Genomic DNA, 24010 nt, shown 5'->3' with positions numbered 1-24010 from the left:
AAGTCATGACATGATGTTCTTTCCAAGGGTATGTCCACTTTTGACCACCCGTGTGTTTTAGCCAAGAATAGAATCTTTAGACTTGGAGGTACAGGTCTGTTACGTGCGCTTATGTGGCCTTGACTGCTATCCAGTGTTTAAGGAACTTTGCTGCTGGCCGGACTATAATGGTCCGGGGTTGTTTGAGTGACCGCTCACATATGCGGCCTCAATCATGCGTCCATTAAAGAACACTCACTCACACATGCGGGCTTTCAAGCTCCTGAAACTGGACCCGTTGGACAGCTGAACGGACGACTGGCAGGCGGGGGGAGCAGTCGGGGGGGGAGAAAGTCAGTGAGAGATGTGGAGGAAAGACCTCTTTGGTCTTAGTATGGGTCAAGAACAGGGGAGTGCTTCTAAAAATGCCGCACCTACGCATCTTTAGCTGCGTGCCAGGGTCAACCCTAGAAAGCCCAGGGTGCTAAAGATAACTTTTTTCCTTTTGAGTCTTTAAGATCGTGCTGGTGATGAGTTCCAAGCCTCGGTTGGGACTATTAACCCTAATAAAACCCAGATTAAGGTGAAGTGTAAAGAAAAGGAAGCTCCGGAGAAGAGGTCAAACAGACGAGTGGGAGGGCACCAAGAACGTGTCGGAGCGACGGTGGGCGTGGCAAAGCTACAAATAGCCGCGCTCGCTGCCCGGCGTTCCTTCACTCGGTCCCGCTCCCAGTTGCCCATCAGGACAGTTGGGTTTTGGCTTCTCAAGCAACTCTATCCCACCACGGAGTCAAACCAGCAGCCATGAGCAAGTCCTATTCCACCTCGGCCCAGACGGCCTCCTCATACCGCCGCACCTTTGGTTCTGGCATTGGTTCAACCCCCATGTCGTCCCTCTTCTCCACTCACGGAGGTGGCCGCAGCTCAGCCTCCAGTAAGTCTACTCGAGTCTATGAGTTGAAGAGCAGCGGCGTTCCCTCCTTTTCCAGCTACAGAGTCTCATCCGGGGGCGCCGGCCTGGGCGCCTCCACAGCCATGCGCTCCTACGGCGAGAAACTGGACTTCAACCTGGCCGACGCCATGAACCAAGACTTCCTCAGCACAAGGACCAACGAGAAAGCCGAGCTTCAGCATCTCAACGACCGCTTTGCCAGCTACATTGAGAAGGTCCGTTTCCTGGAGCAGCAGAACGCGGCGCTGACCGTGGAGATCGAGCACCTGAAGGGCCGCGAGGGACCCGGCCGTGTAGCCGAGATGTACGAGGAGGAGATGAGGGAGCTGAGGAGGCAGATAGAAGCTGCGTCCAACCAGCGCGCCCGTATGGAGGTGGAGAGAGACAACCTGGCTGACGACCTGCAGAAACTGAAGCTCAGGTAGGCGAGAGAACGGGTGAAGGTCCATAACAAACCCGGGAGAGTCATTCACGTTCAAGTTTGAATGATTATTAGATGAGCCAAGGAACAGAATCACACCTAGTCACACCTTTTTGACCTACGTTCTGCAGTCATTTAGGGTTCACACTGAAGAGCTAATTCTAGAAACGGCACCAGGGCGGGACAGGGGTTAGTGCGTCTGCCTCACAATACAAAGGTCCTGGGTTCGTTCCTGCGCTCGGGATCTTTCTGTGTGTATGTTCTCCCCGTGACTGTGTGGGTTCCCTACGGGTACGCCGGCTCCCTCCCACCGCCAAAGACATGCACCTGGGGATAGGTTGATTGGCAACACTAAATGGTCCCTAGTCTGTGAGTGTTGTCTGTCTATCTGTGTTGGCCCTGTGATGAGGTGGCGACTTGTCCAGGGTGTAACCTGCTTCCCGCCCGAATGCAGCTGAGATAGGCTCCAGCACCCCCGCGACCCTGAACAGGACAGGCGGTAGGAAATGAATGGATGGATGTCCCCAGGTGTAGTTGTTTTATGCCAGACACACCAACCCCTCAGGCTTCGTTGTGATGCTCTAGGACTCAAACAGTTTTCAGATGAGTACAAGTCTCATTGTTTCTTCCGGTTTCCGCCCGCAGACTACAGGAGGAGATTCACCAGAAGGAAGAAGCCGAGAACAACTTGTCTGCCTTCAGAGCCGTACGAAATGTTTTTCTTCACTGGTTCTATTTGACGCTTTGGCAGCGTTGCTCCGTGAAGTCAGACCGGGTCGAGGCTAACCATTTCTTTGGTCTCTGCACAGGACGTGGACAACGCTACCCTGGCCAGGCTGGACCTGGAGAGACGCATTGAAAGTCTGCAAGAAGAAATCGCATTCCTCAAGAAGATACATGAGGAGGTTTGTTACGAGCCGGGCGTTGGGATGTTTGTGATATTGAGGAGATGGAACATGTCTCACTTGAACGTGAACAAAAGAAGCCTCGTGTTTGACCTTTGAGGAGGTCTAAAGTGCGGACTGATGGGAGACAGCTGGGACCGTGAGTGGAGCAGAAAGTCTACGTGAACAGATGCAAAGTTATTTATACATTTGGTTGGACCTCAAGACAGCTGAGCCCGACCAAGGCTCAATAAATGAGCTTCATGTACAATGGTGGTCAAAAGTGTACATACCCCTGTAGAGAACATCATGTCCTGGTGGTCTCGAGTTACCAATCATTTCTACAACTCTTATTTTTTGTCCTGTTGGAACAGCCAACTGCGCCCAAGACCCAACCTCCGGTTGTCCTGAAGAATTTGGAGCTAATCCTCCTTTTTTCATTGTCCCATTTACTGCACCAGTTCCAAGTGCGCCAGGGCTCGACGGTAGGTGCGGTGTTTTAGGGAGTAAAGGCCTCACCTGTTCTCCTCCAAACGAATTGCTGGGTATTGTGGCCAAACAGCTCAACATTTTTTCGATCTGACAATGCAACCTTCCTCCAGAAGAAACTCAGAAACTCATCTGTATGCTCTAGCCTTTAAATAGACCTCCTTTTTAGACCAGTTGATCTGCCGCTTCTTTTCTTTCTCCTATGTCCCCGCCCTCCCTTGTGGAGGGGGTCCGGTCCGATGACCATGGATGAAGTACTGGCTGTCCAGAGTCGAGACCCAGGATGGACCGCTCGTCGGGACCCAGGATGGACTGCTCGCCTGTATCGGTTGGGGACATCTCTACGCTGCTGATCCGCCTCCGCTTGAGATGGTCTCCTGTGGACGGGACTCTCGCTGCTGTCTTGGATCCGCTTGAACTGAACTCTCGCGGCTGTGTTGGAGCCACTACGGATTGAACTTTCACAGTATCATGTTAGACCCGCTCGACATCCATTACTTTCGGTCCCCTAGAGGGGGGGGGTTGCCCACATCTGAGGTCCTCTCCAAGGTTTCTCATAGTCAGCATTGTCACTGGCGTCCCACTGGATGTGAATTCTCCCTGCCCACTGGGTGTGAGTTTTCCTTGCCCTTTTGTGGGTTCTTCCGAGGATGTTGTAGTCGTAATGATTTGTGCAGCCCTTTGAGACATTTGTGATTTGGGGCTATATAATTAAACATTGATTGATTGATTGATGATCTTTGTCCATGAAACAAAAAAGTCAGCTGTTTGGCCACAAAACCAAGCAATATGTTTGGAGGAGAAAAGGTTAGGCTTCTAATCCCAGGAACATCATTCCTACAGTGGTGGTGGTAGTGTTATGCTCTGGGTTTGTTTTGCTGCTTTAAATGGGACAATGAAAAGGGAGGATTAGCTCCAAGTTCTTCAGAACAAGCTAAAATCTTCAGGGGGGAGGTTGGGTTGTAGAAATGAGTGGAAACTCAAGACAGCCACGACATGATCAATCAATCAATCAATGTTTATTTATATAGCCCCAAATCACAAATGTCTCAAAGGACTGCACAAATCATTACGACTACATCATCCTCGGAAGAACCCACAAAAGGGCAAGGAAAACTCACACCTAGTGGGCAGGGAGAATTCACATCCAGTGGGACGCCAGTGACAATACTGACTATGAGAAACCTTGGAGAGGACCTCAGATGTGGGCAACCCCCCCCCCCCCCCCCTCTAGGGGACCGAAAGCAATGGATGTCGAGCGGGTCTAACATGATACTGTGAAAGTTCAATCCATAGTGGCTCCAACACAGCCGCGAGAGTTCAGTTCAAAGCGGATCCAAGACAGCAGCGAGAGTCCCGTCCACAGGAAACCATCTCAAGCGGATCAGCAGCGTAGAGATGTCCCCAACCGATACAGGCGAGCGGTCCATCCTGGGTCCCGACGAGCGGTCCATCCTGGGTCTCGACTCTGGACAGCCAGTACTTCATCCATGGTCATCGGACCAGACATAGGAGAAAGAAAAGAAGCGGCAGATCAACTGGTCTAAAAAGGAGGTCTATTTAAAGGCTAGAGTATACAGATGAGTTTTAAGGTGAGACTTAAATGCTTCTACTGAGGTAGCATCTCGAACTGTTACCGGGAGGGCATTCCAGAGTACTGGAGCCCGAACGGAAAACGGTCTATAGCCCGCAGACTTCTGTTCTTTACAAGGGTATGTACATTTTTGACCACCGCTGTACATCGACTTTATACTCTTCCACCCTTTACATCCATTATTCAACATTCTGTTCAAGGTGACACAGGACTTTGTGCACCCTGGACCTAATCCCAGGGAGCATCTACACAAACACACGTCTCCAGTTTACCCAGCATGCATTGGTTTTTCTCCACTGACAACACCTAAAGTTACCAAAATATTGGCAATGATTAGTCTGTGAATGAAGAGTCTTGACCTTCGTCATTCAGTTTTTTGGCAAACGATTTCTTTACAGGAGATCCGTGAGCTGCAGAGCCATATGCAGGACACGCAGGTGCAGATCCAGATGGACATGTCCAAACCCGACTTGACTGCCGCTTTGAGGGACATCCGCGTGCAGTACGAGGGTATCGCAGCCAAGAACATGTCAGAGGCCGAGGACTGGTACAAGTCTAAGGTGGTCCACTTTCACTGATGATCACCAAACCAAGTCCGTTCACTCTCAAGCGGTAGACTTTGTCCACGGCTAACCCCGTCTTTCCCCAGGTCACCGATCTGAACCAGGCCGTCTCAAAGAACAACGATGCCCTGCGTCAAGCCAAACAGGACAGCATGGAGTACAGACACCAGATCCAGTCCTACACCTGTGAGATTGACTCACTCAAGGGAACAGTGAGTACTGAACCACACTTCTGGAAAGTGTGAAGCCACTACCTGGAACAGAAACCAAGGGGCTTCTAATGACTGACATTTTCAGAAAATAGTAAATGTGCTAGAAACACACCTCTGGTAGTACCACTAGGTCTTGAACAGCATAGAACTTTATTGTCATACCACTAAATGAGTTTTTAGTACAACCGTCCAAGAGTACAGGGTGTAGAGAAAAGGAAGAGTGGTGGATGGTCACATGGGCGGTGTCAAATGAAAAAAGGTCGGAAAGGGGGCGTAGGAACTCAGTTTGAGACCAGGAAAAAAACCCTAAACACATTAGGTCACACAGAATTTCCTGACTTGCAACAGGGTGTGGAGTTGGTGGGCATTCGGTCCGAAGCTGCAGCCACTAGGGCTCTGCTCCGTAGTCCACCAAACCGCCAGGGCTCGAAAGGGGGGGGGGGGGGATCCTTTATCAGTATCATGCTTCGAACCTGCTTTGAAAAGCAAAATGTGATCATTGTAGTGATCCATCCATCCATCCATTTTCTATTGCTTGTCCCGTTTGGGGTCGCGTTTGTGCTGGAGCCTATCTCAGCTGCATTCGGGCGGAAGGCGGTGTACACCCTGGACAAGTCGCTACCTCATACCTCATCACAGGGCCAACACAGACAGACAACATTCACACACTAAGGACCATTTAGTGTTGCCAATCCACCTATCCCCAGGTGCATGTTTTCGGAGGTGGGAGGGGCCTATCCCCTGGTGCATGTCTTCGGAGGTGGGAGTGGCCTATCCCCAGGTGCATGTCTTCGGAGGTGGGAGGGGCCTATCCCCAGGTGCATGTCTTTGGAGGTGAGAGGGGCCTATCCCCAGGTGCATGTCTTTGCAGGTGGGAGGGGCCTATCCCCAGGTGCATGTCTTTGCAGGTGGGAGGGGCCTATCCCCAGGTGCATGTCTTTGCAGGTGGGAGGGGCTTATCCCCAGGTGCATGTCTTTGGAGGTGGGAGGGGCCTATCCCCAGGTGCATGTCTTTGGAAGTGGGAGGGGCCTATCCCCAGGTGCATGTCTTTGGAGGTGGGAGGGGCCTATCCCCAGGTGCATGTCTTTGGAGGTGGGAGGGGCCTATCCCCAGGTGAATGTCTCTGGCGGTAGGAGGGGCCTATCCCCAGGTGCATGTCTTTGGAGGTGGGAGGGGCCTATCCCCAGGTGCATGTCTTTGGAGGTGGGAGGGGCCTATCCCCAGGTGAATGTCTTTGGAGGTAGGAGGGGCCTATCCCCAGGTGCATGTCTTCGGAGGTGGGAGGGGCCTATCCCCTGGTGCATGTCTTCGGAGGTGGGAGTGGCCTATCCCCAGGTGCATGTCTTCGGAGGTGGGAGGGGCCTATCCCCAGGTGCATGTCTTTGGAGGTGAGAGGGGCCTATCCCCAGGTGCATGTCTTTGCAGGTGGGAGGGGCCTATCCCCAGGTGCATGTCTTTGCAGGTGGGAGGGGCCTATCCCCAGGTGCATGTCTTTGCAGGTGGGAGGGGCTTATCCCCAGGTGCATGTCTTTGGAGGTGGGAGGGGCCTATCCCCAGGTGCATGTCTTTGGAGGTGGGAGGGGCCTATCCCCAGGTGCATGTCTTTGGAGGTGGGAGGGGCCTATCCCCAGGTGAATGTCTCTGGAGGTAGGAGGGGCCTATCCCCGGGTGCATGTCTTTGGAGGTGGGAGGGGCCTATCCCCAGGTGCATGTCTTTGGAGGTGGGAGGGGCCTATCCCCAGGTGAATGTCTTTGGAGGTAGGAGGGGCCTATCCCCAGGTGCATGTCTTTGGAGGTGGGAGGGGCCTATCCCCAGGTGAATGTCTTTGGAGGTGGGAGGGTCCTATCCCCAGGTGCATGTCTTTGGAGGTGGGAGGGGCCTATCCCCAGGTGCATGTCTTTGCAGGTGGGAAGGGCCTATCCCCAGGTGCATGTCTTTGCAGGTGGGAGGGGCCTATCCCCAGGTGAATGTCTTTGGAGGTGGGAGGGGCCTATCCCCAAGTGCATGTCTTTGGAAGTGAGAGGGGCCTATCCCCAGGTGCATGTCTTTGCAGGTGGGAGGGGCTTATCCCCAGGTGCATGTCTTTGGAGGTGGGAGGGACCTATCCCCAGGTGCATGTCTTTGGAGGTGGGAGGGGCCTATCCCCAGGTGCATGTCTTTGGAGGTGGGAGGAAGCCGAAGTAGAACCCACGCAGTCATGGGGAGAACATGCAAACTCCACACAGAAAGATCCCGAGCCCAGGATTGAATCCAGGACTACTCAGGACCTTCATATTGTGAGGCAGACGCACTAACCCCTGTCCCACCGTGCTGCCCCATTGTAGTGATCATTAGTTTTATATTACATACACCCCCCTGCAGCCCCAAAAGGGATAACCGGTAGGAAATGGATGGATGGATGGATTTTTTGGTGATCAAATGGTTGAAGTCGGTCCAAATATTTGTTATAGTTTAAATAAGGAAACAAACTAATTAAATGTCAGGAGAAATAATACACTTAAATGTTTTTCTGTGATTGCTTGTCGTACAAGGATCTATGTTCCTTTATTTTTCTGTTCTTTAATGTTATTAAGGATACGATGTTATACGGAGGTGTACTTACAACAATTTCATAGACAAATGATACTATTTACAGTCGCGACGGAGCGGCTTTGGGGGTAAAAACGTTTTTGGGAGAATTGAGAAGTTCTGGTGTACTGTACTTGCATCAAAGTCCAGGGGTGTGTGTTTTATCCACAAGCCTGGAGGAAATACCCTTTTATATCCTGTGCCTTTTTGTGGACCGTTAACCTCTCGTCCTCCACAGAACGAGTCTCTGCTGCGCCAGATGAGGGACATGGAAGACCGCATGGGTCACGAGGCTTCCGGATACCAGGACACCATTGCCCGTCTGGAGGAGGACATTGCCAAGATGAAGGTGAGTACTGCACATTCCCGCGTAAGAAGGCCGGATGGTTTTATTTGCCGGCGTCGTCAAACGTTTATTTATCTTGCAGGACGACATGGCCCGTCACCTGAGGGAGTACCAAGACCTGCTCAATGTGAAGATGGCCCTGGACATCGAGATCGCCACCTACCGCAAGCTGCTGGAGGGCGAGGAGAGCAGGTGTGTGCCCCCCTTCCCTCCCCCAACCACCTTCAACCCTGCCAACCATGTTCTTAAACCTTCTCTGTGCCTTGGTCCAGGATCACCACCACCGGTCAGGTCCAGTCTGGCTACTCTTCCATTGGGTTCAGAGGTAAAATGCATGAAACGTGGCACAGGAAGACTAATTATAGGCCGTCACCATATATGGGCGGTACTATTCTGAGGGCACCACATGTTACGCAACACATTCCCGCCACGGAGTGGGGGTGACGGGGACCGGGCCATGTGTACCTCGGTGACCCCCCAAGGGCCACACAACTCAGCTCAGTAGTTAGCACGCTCGTCTCTCAATCCAGTGACCCGGGTTTGAGTCCGGGGCGGGACAGACAGCAGGGACCGAACCGGGCAGGTTACATCGGGGAGTGAGGTCTACGAGGGGGACAGTCAAAGTTGGAATTTAAATAATCAATTCTACTCCCTGACCACCTGAGGGCACCACAGACTGTGAAAGTTTTTTAAAAAAGGCTTAAAAGCCCGTAAAAAAAAATAAAAAAATTTAATTTTTTTAGATATATATCTGCTAGTTCTAGCTATTAGGTTGTTTTAGTTTTTATTTTTTACTATTTATTCGTGGTTCCAGCGCTGTTGTTTTTAGTTTTTTTTTTTAAATGCACTGTGGCACTATAAAGTTGTTTCCTCCATGTAAATCGCTTTTACACATAAATATATTATTAATAATAATAATAATAGGGTTTGACAAACATCTCAATGGTGATCAATGCCCATAATTCATCTGGAGAAAATACACAAAAAAGTCTAAAAACTCCATTTCATTTTGGTTTGGATCAGTGTTTTTTTATTTTGGTTCAAAGATAAGGAGAAATGTAGAAAATGCAAGAACTATTTAAAAAGTGTGGCTGGGCCATGTGCGTAGCTAGACCTTAGTCCCTCAAGAGCAGTGCTGCTTGATAGCTCAAGCTTTTGGCTCGCTGGCGAACCAACCCCTGGCTTGGACTTTAGAACACCACGACTCTGACTCTTCTCTTTCCAGAGACCAGCCCTGAATTTCAGCCTCAGCGCTCCGCTGAGACCCACTCAAAGAAGACCGTGCTCATTAAGACCATCGAGACCCGCGATGGCGAGGTTGGAGCACACGCACGCACACACACACACACACACACACACACACACACACACACACACACACACACACACACACACACACACACACACACACACACACGTATGCACGCACGCATGCACACACACACACACACACACAATCATCCTCATGTCCAGATGAAACATAAGGTTACAGGTATCAATAGGTTAACAGTATCAATAGGTTAAATGTATAAATAGGTTAAATGTATCAATTGGTTAAAGGTATCAATAGGTTAAGGGTATCAATTAGTTAAAGGTATCAATAGGTTACAGGTATCAATAGGTTAAATGTATCAACAGGTTAAATGTATCAATAAGTTAAAGGTATCAAAAGGTTAAATGTATCAATAAGTTAAATGTATCAATAGGTTAAAGGTATCAATAGGTTCAAGGTATCAATAAGATAAAAGTATCAATAGGTTAAATGTATCAATTGGTTAAAGGTATCAATCAATTAAAAGTATCAATAGGTTCAAGGTATCAATAGGTTACATGTATCAATATGTTAAATGTATCAATAGGTTAAATGTATCAATAAGTTAAATGTATCAATAGGTTAAAGGTATCAATAGGTTCAAGGTATCAATAAGATAAAAGTATCAATAGGTTAAATGTATCAATTGGTTAAAGGTATCAATCAATTAAAAGTATCAATAGGTTCAAGGTATCAATAGGTTACATGTATCAAAAGGTTAAATGTATCAATAAGTTAAATGTATCAATAGGTTAAAGGTATCAATAGGTTCAAGGTATCAATAAGATAAAAGTATCAATAGGTTAAATGTATCAATTGATTAAAGATATCAATTAGTTAAAGGTATCAATAGGTTACATGTATCAATAGGTTAAATGTATCAATAGGTTAAAGATATCAATCGGTTAAATGTATCAATAAGTTAAAGGTATCAATAGGTTAAATGTATCAATAGATTAAAGGTATCAATAGGTTAAGGGTATCAATTAGTTAATGGTATCAATAGGTTAACAGTATCAATAGGTTAAAGGTATCAATAGGCTAAGGGTATCAATTAGTTAAAGGTATCAATAGGTTAAAGGTATCAATAGGTTTACAGTATCAATAGGTTAAAGGTACCAATAGGTTAAGGGTATCAATTAGTTAAAGGTATCAATAGGTTAACGGTATCAATAGGTTAACAGTATCAATAGGTTAAAGGTATCAATAGGTTAAATGTATCAATAAGATAAAGGTATCAATAGGTTATATGTATCAATAGGTTAAAGGTATCAATAGGTTAAGGGTATCAATTAGTTAAAGGTATCAATAGGTTCAAGGTATCAATAGGTTACATGTATCAATATGTTAAATGTATCAATTGATTAAAGATATCAATTAGTTAAAGGTATCAATAGGTTACAAGTATTAATAGGTTAAATGTATCAATAGGTTAAATGTATCAATAGGTTAAAGATATCAATCGGTTAAATGTATAAATAAGTTAAAGGTACCAATAAGATAAAGGTATCAATAGGTTAAGGGTATCAATTAGTTAAAGGTATCAATAGGTTAAAGGTATCAATAGGTTAAATGTATCAATACGTTAAAGGTATCAATAGGTTAAATGTATCAATACATTAAAGGTATCAATAGGTTAAGGGTATCAATTAGTTAAAGGTATCAATAGGTTACATGTACCAATAGCTTAAATGTATCAATAGGTTAAAGGTATCAATAAGATAAAGGTATCAATAGGTTACATGTATCAATAGGTTTAAGGTATCAATAGGTTAAAGGTATCAATAGGTTAAATGTATCAATAGATTAACAGTATCAATAGCTTAAATGTATCAATAGGTTAAAGGTATCAATAAGATAAAGGTATCAATAGGTTACATGTATCAATAGGTTAAAGGTATCAATAGGTTAAGGATATCAATTAGTTAAAGGTATCAATAGGTTAAAGGTATCAATAGGTTAATCCAAACAATACCCCGTTTTTTTGACATGGCAGCCATGGAAGTACATCAAGTCTCTTTATGTAGCCGAGGTAACACCATCTGGGTGTGCTGCTAACTGCTAAAGCTAACAAAACTCTTGTCACTCGGCAACAAGCCCCGCCTTCTAAAAGCACACTTTAGTAAGTCACTATCACTAATGACTTTGCCTTGTAACTATTCATTCATTCATTCATTCATTCATTCGAGAGTGCCCTTGTTAGTAGTCCAGTGAGTGACTTTTTAGTAAAATTGTGGCCTGACATTAAAAAGTCTTTAAGAGTGGAGATTCAAGGTTAGGAGACTTTGTTTGGGGGGAAAAAACTCAACATGATGAAATAACTTTTTAGAAGACAAAAGGACCTCAAATGTGCTCAGGCAGCTCCTAGCCCCTCCCCCTCAGCATGATGCTTACCTGGATTGAAAGTTCTCTCACGTCACACCTTGGTGGTCCTCAGGTGGTCAGCGAGTCCACGCAGCACCAGCAGGACATCATGTGAGCGTGACCCACGGAGGAGCAGCAGCATCGGGAGGACTAGTCTAGCCTGCAGGGAAGCTAGCACACCACAGTTAGCATTTGGAGGGGCCGGGGGCGGGTGCGGCGGGGAAAGGGAAACAGAAAGTGAGTCATGTGACCTTGGGAAAAGTGTGAGAGTGTCTGCTTCGCCCAAATAAACATTTGTTACCACCACTCTTCTGCCAAAATACCTTTTTTTTTTATGTCCAGACACACTAATTCTTCTAATGTCTGGCCAAAGTTGGAATTTAAATAATCAATTCTACTCCCTGACCACCTGAGGGCACCACAGACTGTGAAAGTTTTTTAAAAAAGGCTTAAAAACCCCTATTTAAAAAAACTAAAACCAACATTTTTTTAGATATATTTTTGCTAGTTCTAGCTATTAGGCTGTTCTACTTTTTATTTTTTACTATTTATTTGTGGTTCCAGCGCTGTTGTTGTTTTTTTTAAATACACTGTAGCACTATAAAGTTGTTTGCTCCATGTAAATCGCTTTTACACATAAATATATTAATAATAATAATAATAATAGGGTTTGACAAACATCTCAATGGTGATCAATGCCCATAATTCATTTGGAGAAAATACACAAAAAAAGTCTAAAAACTCCATTTCATTTTGGTTTGGATCAGTGTTTTTTTTATTTTGGTTCAAAGATAAGGAGAAATGTAGAAAATGCAAGAACTATTAAAAAACTTAAGTTTTTTTTTTTATATTTAGGGTTGGTAAAAATTGTAACACTTGAAGCTGGCCTCCCCTATCCCGGGTCAGTCTAACCCTCGGTCTTCCTATAACAGGGGTGTCCAACTTTTTCCACAGAAGGCCGCACACAGAAACATTTAAGCATTTGATATTTTTCATTTTCAAACCATAACAAAACATATGGATTTTATTTATTTTTTTTTTTTTTATCCTTAGGGGTCCTGGGGAGCATAGTCATTAACATACTAAAAATAAGTCAAATTATTATTATTATTATTTATTTAATGCTTACAGTAAATCTCTATATCAACAGTAAAATAAATAAGGTTTTATGCCATTTCTGTCAAAGACAACTTGTTTTTTTATAGTAAAACTGAAATATGCAGTATTTAGATAGATAGATAGTACTTTATTGATTCTTTCAGGAGAGTTCCTTTATTTAGCAATTAAAGCCCTCAAAGATCAATAATGCAGGACAGCATTGATTTGAATTATTTATTAATTTTGATTAATCACAGTGAAAAGTTCAATAAAATCCTACTAACAATATTTGAGATTTGAAAGGTTCCCCACTCATAAAGTGATGTATTTTTATTAGTGTTTTTTTTACTTTTAACACTTAAATTTCAAGATCAACTTTAGGTATATCTGTGGATTTTAAGTTTGAACTATTATTTTGTTTGTTTTATGCTCTTTTGTCAAAACTTTGATGTTTTTATACGGCAACCACACAACATATGCAAAAAAATGTTCCACATAAAACATTTTAAAGTGATCATTTTTAAGTAATAATTCATTAATTTTTTTTGAGCAATGGAAAAAAAAAGAAAATAAAGACAAAAGGAACAAAAAAACTGCCTGCATGGCAGCTTTGTGTCAACATTGCCACTTTTTCTCATTAGATTTCACCTCATTCCACTTGTTTTTTTGTATTTATTTTTGCAATACCATCAATTGTTTTATTTATTTTGTGAAACGGGTCAAAATGTTTCTTTGAGTGGCAAATGTTGACTCCTGTTCTAACACAATCAACTTCTGTCATCTTGACCACTGATATACCCAGCAGGTAACGTGTGTGTGTGTGTGTGCGTGTGTGTGTGTGTGTGTGTGTGTGTGTGCGTTTGTCAAAGTGACATATGGGGACATTTTTATGAAATTTCACCTTACATATGAGGACCTGTTGAAATATGGGGACATTTTCCATGTCCCCATATTTCCCGCAATGCTATCGTGTTCTAGACCCTCCCAGCATGTTCCCAGACCAAAAATCTCTAAAGTCTTCATTTGTCAAATTTTCAGAAAAAGTGTGTGAAAGTGTGTTTAATTTTTTTGGTCACCTTCGATTTTGCCCCTAGTGGCCATCTTTGCTATTATGACACACACACACACACACTTGTCCTCATATGTCATATGTCCTCATATGTCATGTGGGTCAGAAACTCACACACTCCAACATTTGAAAAACATCTAATCATTACAGCAATAAACATACTTTTGAATTCTAAATCAAATAACACATTTTCAACTGATCTGATGATCTCAACCTTTTTTATGTTAGTTTTATCTATTCATTTGGTTTATCTGGAGAGGATTTGTGCTGGACAATCAATAATAAAGGGATTATGGTGATGATTTAATCGGTTTGATTCAGTATTTTACTGTATTGGGCTTTTTTCTATTCTGTTGTCTAAAATACAATGCCGCACAATAATTACTTTAAATGTGCCTGAAAAAAAACCTTCAACCTTGATTGAGACAAAGGCGATAATTCAAATGGAATTCAAACTACATCCAGTATTTAATATTTTCAAATGGTTACAATAGCACATGATTTTGGTATTTTTATCTTTGGGACAAATTTTGGATTCAATTGGGGATTGTTTTTGGAGGTATTCACTTCACATTGTGTTCAAGATGCTTACTTCCGCCCACTCTGAAGAGTCTCGGCGTCTGATTGGTCCAATTTTCAGTTAGGCGCTGCCTGATTGGCCAGTGGATGATGTCTGCTCCTAACAGAGGGCTAAATCACTAGTTAACTATTTTCATCTTGGAAGTTATACAGCTCACGTATCACACTTAATATTGAATATATATATAAAAAGGGTTTTCCAAAAGGACCATTTATAATCGAAATACAAAACTTCACACACGATTTTGAGCACAACAGAGCGCTCAGTGAACATCACTTCCGGGACCTGCAGCATCAGAGGGGGACATCTATCTTGGCCACATCCCATCTTTGACAGTCTTCGGCAGCATGGTTGAATCAGGTGAGCATAAAATGGAGTTTAACGTAATTAAATAGACCAATGTTTTTTAACATAGGAAAATAGTTCATTATAAAGAACAGTAAAATGTTTTTTGTTATTAATTGCAACCAGATTTGATTTTATGAGGTTAAATAAAGCATTTCAGTTCTGGGCCAAGGCCAAGGCATTTAAATTTTTTTTTTTTAAAGTTGCAATGAAGATTATAAGTAGCAGTGATTGGCACACACTAGGTGTGGTGAAATTATTCTCTGCATTTGACCCATCACCCTTGATCACTATGCAAGTAAACCTTGTCTTAATTTTAAACAAGACAGACTAGAGTTCTTCATATTGTTTATACTTTTTCTCAAATACAAATATTTCAAGCTGATAAGCACTGTGGAGTTGGCATGTTACTGATATTGTTACATTAGTACTTTGTTTGAGAAGCTTCATGTCTGCATTGAGCCTAAATTTAACAGTTTTTGAAGGGTTTAGTTCTTTGTTTTATTTCTGTGTCACTGACTTTTTTCATTTTTATGTGTGGATTCGTTAGGCGCATCAACACATGATATAGACATCGTGCCCAAAAGAAGAGCGAGACGTAATCCTGAGGCTGAAGCCACCGAGTTTATGTGATCTGGATGTGACAAGTCTTGTTTTAAGGCCCAGTGGATCAGTGATTGGAAAGGTATGTCTTGTTATGTAACATGTCAATGGTAACTGTATCAACATCTCATTTGGATCATTTCCTTACTGTCTAATAGAGGTTGTATTATATGGCTTTAATTAGAAGTGTTTGGAATAACAGCGTTCCACGTCCTAAGAGCTAGCTTCTGTAGCCGAGGATCGGACCGCCAAGTGCCCTGCCTTCGGCTGCCGCCCAGCTCACAATGCACCCGACCTCTATGGCCCCTCGGAGTCTTGTTCACGAGTGGGGGAAGAGTGGATCGTGAGATCGACAGGCGGATCGGTGCGGCGTCTTCAGTAATGCGGACGTTGTATCGATCCGTTGTGGTGAAGAAGGAGCTGAGCCGGAAGGCAAAGCTCTCAATTTACCGGTCGATCTACGTTCCCATCCTCACCTATGGTCATGAGCTTTGGGTCATGACCGAAAGGATAAGATCACGGGTACAAGCAGCCGGAATGAGTTTCCTCCGCCGTGTAGGGGTGCTCTCCCTTAGAGATAGGGTGAGAAGCTCTGCCATCCGGGAGGAACTCAAAGTAAAGCCGCTGCTCCTCCACATCGAGAGGAGCCAGATGAGGTGGTTCGGGCATCTGGTCAGGATGCCACCCGAACGCCTCCCTAGGGAGGTGTTTAGGGCACGTCCAACCGGTAGGAGGCCACGGGGAAGACCCAGGACACGTAGGGAAGACTATGTCTCCCGGCTGGCCTGGGAACGCCTCGGGATCCCCCGGGAAGAGCTACACGAAGTGGCTGGGGAGAGGGAAGTCTGGGCTTCCCTGCTTAGGCTGCTGCCACCGCGACCCCACCTCGGAAAAGCGGAAGATGATGGATGGATGGTATAACAGCGGTATATGAAAACGATGTTACTAATGCTGTTACTTTTACCGGTAACGAGTAATCTAATAACTTTTATGTACGCTACAACGCTGTTACGATGCGTTTTATGTAATGTGGCATGCTACTTTTGATGTGATTGTATGTCAACAAGACAGCGTTAGAAGCACAAAAGATTTAGTGCAGGTAATATCTTATTAATAATGAAAGCAACCCCCGGAAGTAATTACGAACACGATATCAAATAGAAAGAGGCCTCATCCACACGCAAACAAAAACATTCAACAGAACTATCTTAACTGCCACTGCTAAGCTAAAAAATACAGCTGAACTATTCTGCTATGTCTGGGCGCTGACGTCCCACTTGGCAAAAGGCACAGCTTTTTAAAGGCACACACACACTCTGCTCTCGTGAAATGTCTCTCAACTGCATATGCTAGATATTTAAAACTTTTCTTTTTCAAGTAACACATTAATTAGAAACCCCGTTTCCATATGAGTTGGGAAATTGTGTTAGATGTAAATCCAAACGGAATAATTTTTTTTACAAATAATAATTAACTTAGAATTTCATGGCTGTAACACGTGCCAAAGTAGTTGGGAAAGGGCATGTTCACCACTGTGTTACATCACCTTTTCTTTCAACAACACTCAATAACCGTTTGGGAACTGAGGAAACTAATTGTTGAAGCTTTGAAAGTGGAATTCTTTCCCATTCTTGTTTTATGTAGAGCTTCAGTCCTTCAACAGTCCGTGGTCTCCTCTGTCGTATTTTACGCTTCATAATGCACCACACATTTTTGATAGGACTGCAGGCCGGTCAGGAAAGTACCTGCACTCTTTTTTTATGAAGCTGAACACGTGCTGAATGTGGCTTGGCATTGTCTTGCTGAAATAAGCAGGGGCGTACATGAAAAAGTTGGCGCTTAAGTGGCAGCAAATGTTGTTCCAAACAGATGGGTAACTTACAGATGTGTAAGTTACCCATGCCTTGGGCACTAATGCACCCACATACCATCACAGATACTGGCTTTTGAACTTTGCGTCGATAACAGTCTGGATGGTTCGCTTCCCCTTTGATCCGGATGAAACGGTGTCGAATATTTCCAAAAACAATTTGAAATTTGGGCTCGTTAGACCACAGAACACCTTTCCACTTTGCATCAGTCCATCTTAGATGATCTCGGGCCCAGAGAAGCCGGCGGCGTTTCTGGATGTTGATAATTGGCTTTCGCTTTGCATAATAGAGCTTTAACTTGCACTTACAGATATAGCAACAAACTGTATTTAGTGACAGTGGTTTTCTGAAGTGGGCTTCACGGTGGCAGAGGGGTTAGTGCGTCTGCCTCACAATACGAAGGTCCTGCAGTCCTGGGTTCAAATCCAGCCTCGGGATCTTCCTGTGTGGAGTTTGCATGTTCTCCCCGTGAATGTGTGGGTTCCCTCCGGGTACTCCGGCTTCCTCCCACTTCCAAAGACATGCACCTGGGGATAGGTTGATTGGCAACACTAAAAATTGGCCCTAGTGTGTGAATGTGAGTGTAAATGTTGTCTATCTGTGTTGGCCCTGCGATGAGGTGGCGACTTGTCCAGGGTGTACCCCGCCTTCCGCCCGATTGTAGCTGAGATAGGCACCAGCGCCCCCCGCAACCCCAAAAAGGGAATAAGCGGTAGAAAATGGATGGATGGATGGGTTTTCTGAAGTGTTCCTGAACTCATGTGGTGATATCCTTTAGAGATTGATGTCGGTTTTTGATACAGTGCCGTCTGAGGGATCGAAGGTCACGGTTATTCAATGTTAGTTTCCAGACATGCCGCTTACGTGGAGTGATTTCTCCAGATTCTCTGAACCTTTTGATGATATTATGGAGCGTAGATATTGAAATCCCTAAATTTCTTGCAATTGCACTTTGAGAAACGTTGTTCTTAAACTGTTTGACTATTTGCTCACGCAGTTGTGGACAAAGGGGTGTACCTCGCCCCATCCTTTCCTGTGAAAAACTGAGCATTTTTTGGGAAGCTGTTTTTATACCCAATCATGGCACCCACCTGTTCCAAATTAGCCTTCACACCTGTGGGATGTCCCAAATAAGTGTTTGATGAGCATTTCTTAACTTTATCAGTATTTATTGCCACCTTTCCCAACTTCTTTGTCGCGTGTTGCTGGCATCAAATTCTAAAGTTATTGATTATTTGCACCAAAAAAACGTTTATAAGTTTGAACATCAAATATGTTGTCTTTGTAGCATATTCAATTGAATATGGCTTGAAAAGGATTTGCAAATCATTGTATTCTGTTTATATTTACATCTAACACCATTTCCCAACTCATATGGAAACGGGGTTTGTACTTAATTTAATAATTAATTACATTTATGAAAGAGTAATTCTGTTTGTAATTGAATTTTTAGTCAAGTAACGACTATTATTATTGCTTTTTAAAACAGATATTCCAAACATTGTTAATTGATAAACTGTTTTATCAGGATATGGTGTATTTGCTCTTGCATCAATTTAAAAAGGTTCTTTTGTGGTCGAGTACCGAGGGAAGTTCATCTCAAGACATGAGCGGGACAAGAGACAGAAACCCTCTATAAATATCTTTACTATTTATCTGGCATTATATGCTCATAATGTTAACAACAAAAAGTGCTGATAATGTTATAATTAATAAGTTCTAACATTATTTTTATGTGTTTTGTTGCAGACACCAACTGTTGATGTTCTATCTCAACATTCTCCAGATTCATGTGAGCGATAAACCGACTTCATCCCTCCAACAGGTTATTACTTGACTATTTTACTATCCATCCATCCATCCATTTTCTACTACCTGTCCCTTTTTTGGGGTGGCGGGGTGTGCTTGAGCCTATCTGAGCTGCATTCGGGCGGAAGGCGGAGTACACCCTGGACAAGTCGCCACCTCATTACACGGCCAACACAAATAGACAACATTTACACTCACATTCACACACTAGGGCAAATTTAGTGTTGCCAATCAACCTATCCCCAGGTGCATGTCTTTGGAGGTAAGATGAAGCCGGAGTACCCGGAGGGAACCCACGCAGTCACGGGGAGAACATGCAAACGCCACACAGAAAGATCACGAGCCCAGGATTTAACTCAGGACTACTCAGGACCTTCGATTTGTGACACACATGCACTAACCCCTGTACCACCGTGCTGCCCTATATCTGCTAAAAACTTGACACAACCTATACTTCAAAAGACATTTAATCCTTTTAACCTCTCACAGATCAGTTTATATGACAACATTTTTTAAGGGTACATCCATGTTAGTCAGTGTGGAAATAACAACTCATGTTTAGCAAAACAGGAGATGTTACAGGTCAGCAACATGAATTCTGTATGTGATCACTTGTCATGTACTTATATTGTTTGAACTAAAAAAGACTTCAGTGTGTTTCATATAAGGTCCTCATATTTTCTGAACCACATTAGTGTGTGTTACAATGTTTAATTCAAAGCTTTAAAATGAGTGTTTCAATCCAGGTCCTCATATTTTCTGAACCACATTTTAGTGAATGTTACATTCTTAAATAATAGTCTAAGAGCTAAAACGCTATAATAATCTTTACTGTTTATGTAGAATTATATGCTCAGAATATTATCAACCAAAAGTGGTTGTTAATGTTATAATTAATTAGTTCTGACATTATATTTTTGTGTTTTGTTGCAGACACCAACTGTTGGGGTTCTATCTCAACATTCTCCAGATTCAGATGTGAGCGATAAACCGACTTCATCCCTCCAACAGGTTATTACAAGTCTATTTTTACTATATCTGCTCTAAATGTGACCCAACCTATATTTTGAAAGACATTTATTAATTTTAATCTCTCACAGATCAGTTTATTTGACAACATTTTCGTAAGGGTACATCCATGTTAGTCAGTAAGGAGTTTGGAACTCATGTTTAGCAAAACAGGAGATGTTACAAGTCAACATCATACATTCTACATGTGACCACTCGTCATGTCCTTATATTGTTTGAACCAAGAAAGACTTAGGTGTGTTTCATATAAGGTCCTCATATTTTCTAAACCAGATTAGTGTGTGTTACAATGTTAATGTCCAAGCTTTAAAATGAGTGTCTCAATTCAGGTCCTCATATTTTCTGAACCAGATTTTAGTGTGTTTTATATTCTTAATTAATTGTCTAAGAGCTGAAACTCTGTAATAATCTTTACTATTTATCTGGCATTGTATGCTCAGAGTTTTATCAACAAAAAGTGCTGATAATGTTATAATTAATTAGTTTTGACATTATATTTTTGTGTTTTGTTGCAGAAACCAACTGTTGAGGTTCCATCTCAACATTCTCCAGATTCAGATGTGAGCCATTAACTGACTTCATCCCTCCAACAGGTTATTACATGTCTATTTTTACTATATCTGCTCTAAATTTGACCCAACCTATATTTTGAAAGACATTTATTTATTTTAATCTCTCACAGATCAGTTTATATGACAACTTTTTCGCAAGGGTACATCCATGTTAGTCAGTAGGAAGTTTAGAACTCATGTTTAGCAAAACAGGAGATGTTACAAGTCAACAACATAAATTCTACATGTGAGCACTCGTCATGTCCTTATATTGTTTGAAGCAAGAAAGACTTAGGTGTGTTTCATGTAAGGTCCTCATATTTTCTGAACCAGAAAATGTGTGTTACAATGTTAATGTCAAAGCTTTAAAATGAGTGTCTCAATTCAGGTCCTCATATTTTCTGAACCAGATTTTTGTGTGTGTTACATTCTTAATGAATTGTCTAAGAGCTGAAACTCTGTAATCATTTTTACCCTTTATCTGGCATTGTATGCTCAGATTTTTATCAACAAAAAGTGGTGAGAATGTTATAATTAATTAGTTATGACATTATATTTTTGTGTTTTGTTGCAGAAACCAACTGTTGAGGTTCTATCTCAACATTCTCTAGATTCAGATGACAGCCATAAACCGACTTCATCCCTCCAACAGGTTATTACATGTCTATTTTTACTATATCTGCTCTAAATTTGACCCAACCTATATTTTGAAAGACATTTATTAATTTTAATCTCTCACAGATCAGTTTATATGACATCATTTTCGTAAGGGTACATCCATGTTAGTCAGTAGGGAGTTTGGAACTCATATTTAGCAAAACAGGAGATGTTTACAGCCGGTTTCTGCAGCGCTGTTTTCATTGATCAAAGTATTTTTTCGGTGGTCGTGTTTTTGGTACATAACTTGTAAATAGTGCGCAAATAATAGGCTATATATATATATATATAAATACATTCAAACCCCGTTTCCATATGAGTTGGGAAATTGTGTTAGATGTACATATAAACGGGATACAATGATTTGCAAAGAATTTTCAACCCCAATTCTGTTGAATATGCTACAAAGACAACATATTTGATGTTAAAACTGCTAAACATTTTTTTTGCAAAGAATTTAGGGATTTTACCATCTAGGGTCCGTAAAATTATCAAAAGGTTCAGAGAATCTGGAGAAATCACTGGACGTAAGCGATGTACTGCATTAAAAACCGACATCAGTGTGTAAAAGATATCACCACATGGGCTCAGAAATACTTCAGAAAACCACTGTCAGTTACTACAGTTGGTCGCTACATCTGTAAATGCAAGTTAAAACTCTACTATGCAAAGCAAATGCCATTTATCAACAACACAGAGGAACGTCGCGGGCTTCGCTGGGCCCGAGCTCATCTAAGATGGACTGATGCAAAGTGGAAAAGTGTTCTGTGGTCTGACGAGTCCACATTTCAAATTATATATGGAAATTGTGGACGTGGTGTTCTCCGGAACAAAGAGGAAAATAACCATCCGGATTGTTATAGGCGCAAAGTTCAAAAGCCAGCATGTGTGATGGTATGGGGGTGTATTAGTGCCCAAATCATGGGTAACTTACACATCTGAGAAGGCACCATTAATGCTGAATGGTCCATACAGGTTTTGGAGCAACATATGTTGTCATCCAAGCAACATTATCATGGACGCCCCTGCTTATTTCAGCAAAACAATGCCAAGCCACGTGTTACAACAGCGTGTCTTCGTAGTAAAAGAGTGCGGGTACTTTCCTGGTCCGCCTGCAGTCCAGACATGTCTCCCATCGAAAATGTGTAGCGCATTATGAAGCGTAAAATACGACAACTTAAGCTCTACATCAAGCAAGAATGGTAAAGAATTCTACTTTCAAAGCTTCAACAATTAGTTTCCTCAGTTCCCAAACGTTTATTGAGTGTTGTTAAAAGAAAATGTGATGTAACACAGTGGTGAACATGCCCTTTCCCAACTACTTTGGCACGTGTTGCAGCCATGAAATTCTAAGTTAATTATTATTTGCAAAAAAAAAAAGTTTGAGTTTTAACATCAAATATGTTGTCTTTGTAATGCTTTCAATTGAATATGGGTTGAAAAGGATTTGCAAATCATTGTATTCAGTTTATATTTACATCTAACACAATTTTCCCAACTTTTTTGTATATATATTAGGGCTGGGCAACGATTAAAATTTTTAATCGAAGTTAATCGCACTATCACCGACGTCCCACTGGGTCATTATTGTCACCGATGTCCCACTGGGTGTGAGTTTTCCTTGCCCTTATGTGGGCCTACCGAGGATGTCGTGGTGGTTTGTGCAGCCCTTTGAGACACTAGTGATTTAGGGCTATATAAGTAAACATTGATTGATTGATTGATTTCTCTTATTAATCGCGATTAACTGCATTGTATACGCAAAGCCCAATAATGAATTCAAAAGTAGTGTGTAGTGCACCTTTATTGGAATATTCTCCCACATGAACAAAAGCGCCAAAACATTTGTTGTGCAAACACAATTTAAATCAGTCCTTGTTAAACAGTAGCAGTTAAATAGCATATTTTATGAAAATCAACTCCAAAAATGTAAATACAAACATTTAAGCTTATTGCCACTGCCAGGGTATTTAAGTTATCCTGTTTGTTATGGAAAATAAATATAATCTACATACAAATCTCTGAGCCACAATCATAACATCTGAACAGGCAATTTCTGAGGTAACAGCAGAAACATTTTTTTTTTATCAGGGATCTTATGTTTAAAAAACTTATATTATAGGTAGTGGGCTGTTTTAGGGAATTTTTGATCAAATTATCCTTAGTAGCAATATTAATAATGTTGTGTTTATTCTGCGTAGTGCACTTAAAATAATTATGACCATATCTGTTTGCTTGGTGCTTTGATAAACTGAACACATATACATGGTACTATATTGTAATGTTATGAGCCAGGGGGAAAAAGAACTACCCTACCCAGCATGCAACAGGAGTGAGGAGCATGCGCGGTAGCCCGGGATAGGTTGTGTCGCCATGACGGCATCTTGTATGTTGTGATATGCACGCTCTGAAAGCAAACGTTAAGAAGTCAGCCAACACTCCTGGTCTGCATTATTCATAAATGGACAGACAACACACATACTCCGCTGCTTCACAAAGCACAATATGTTAAATGTTTACTTTTACAGTTTTCTAATTCTTCCTTTCAGATTGACAGCAGGACAAATCGCTGGAAGTGGGTATGTCTCAAGCTTCTTCCACTTGGTCCACTCCAAAGCGGGGTAAATAAATAACCCACATCATTTACTAGAATATTATATTACGTTTTGCACCTTTTCACTGTGTTATAGTCATTATTCCTTCAGTAAGAAA

The 24010-nt window shown here is 42.5% G+C and overlaps 1 protein-coding gene and 1 long non-coding RNA gene across 2 annotated transcripts in view; both read left to right on the top strand.

The window, feature by feature from the left end:
• Positions 1 to 670: 670 nt before the first annotated feature.
• Positions 671 to 11992, top strand: desma (desmin a). The gene is made up of 10 exons (XM_061879982.1): positions 671 to 1352; positions 1998 to 2058; positions 2162 to 2257; positions 4718 to 4879; positions 4969 to 5094; positions 7903 to 8013; positions 8093 to 8202; positions 8283 to 8335; positions 9236 to 9327; positions 11760 to 11992. Exons 1-10 carry the CDS (start codon positions 784 to 786, stop codon positions 11799 to 11801), a joined length of 1422 nt encoding a protein of 473 aa, XP_061735966.1. The 5' UTR covers positions 671 to 783; the 3' UTR covers positions 11802 to 11992.
• Positions 11993 to 16030: 4038 nt separating this feature from the next.
• LOC133538388 (uncharacterized) overlaps positions 16031 to 24010 on the top strand; it is an 8257-nt gene continuing 277 nt past the window's right edge. Inside the window, exons 1-5 of the long non-coding RNA XR_009802989.1 lie at positions 16031 to 19077; positions 19995 to 20072; positions 20606 to 20683; positions 21216 to 21293; positions 23848 to 23919. This is a non-coding gene — a long non-coding RNA (uncharacterized LOC133538388). The remainder of the gene's footprint in view (positions 19078 to 19994; positions 20073 to 20605; positions 20684 to 21215; positions 21294 to 23847; positions 23920 to 24010) is intronic.

Source organism: Nerophis ophidion, linkage group LG19 (assembly GCF_033978795.1).
Source record: "Nerophis ophidion isolate RoL-2023_Sa linkage group LG19, RoL_Noph_v1.0, whole genome shotgun sequence".
NCBI classification, from domain to species: Eukaryota; Metazoa; Chordata; class Actinopteri; order Syngnathiformes; family Syngnathidae; genus Nerophis; species Nerophis ophidion.
Note: the sequence above shows the minus strand (reverse complement) of the source record. Positions and strands in the feature narration are given on the sequence as shown.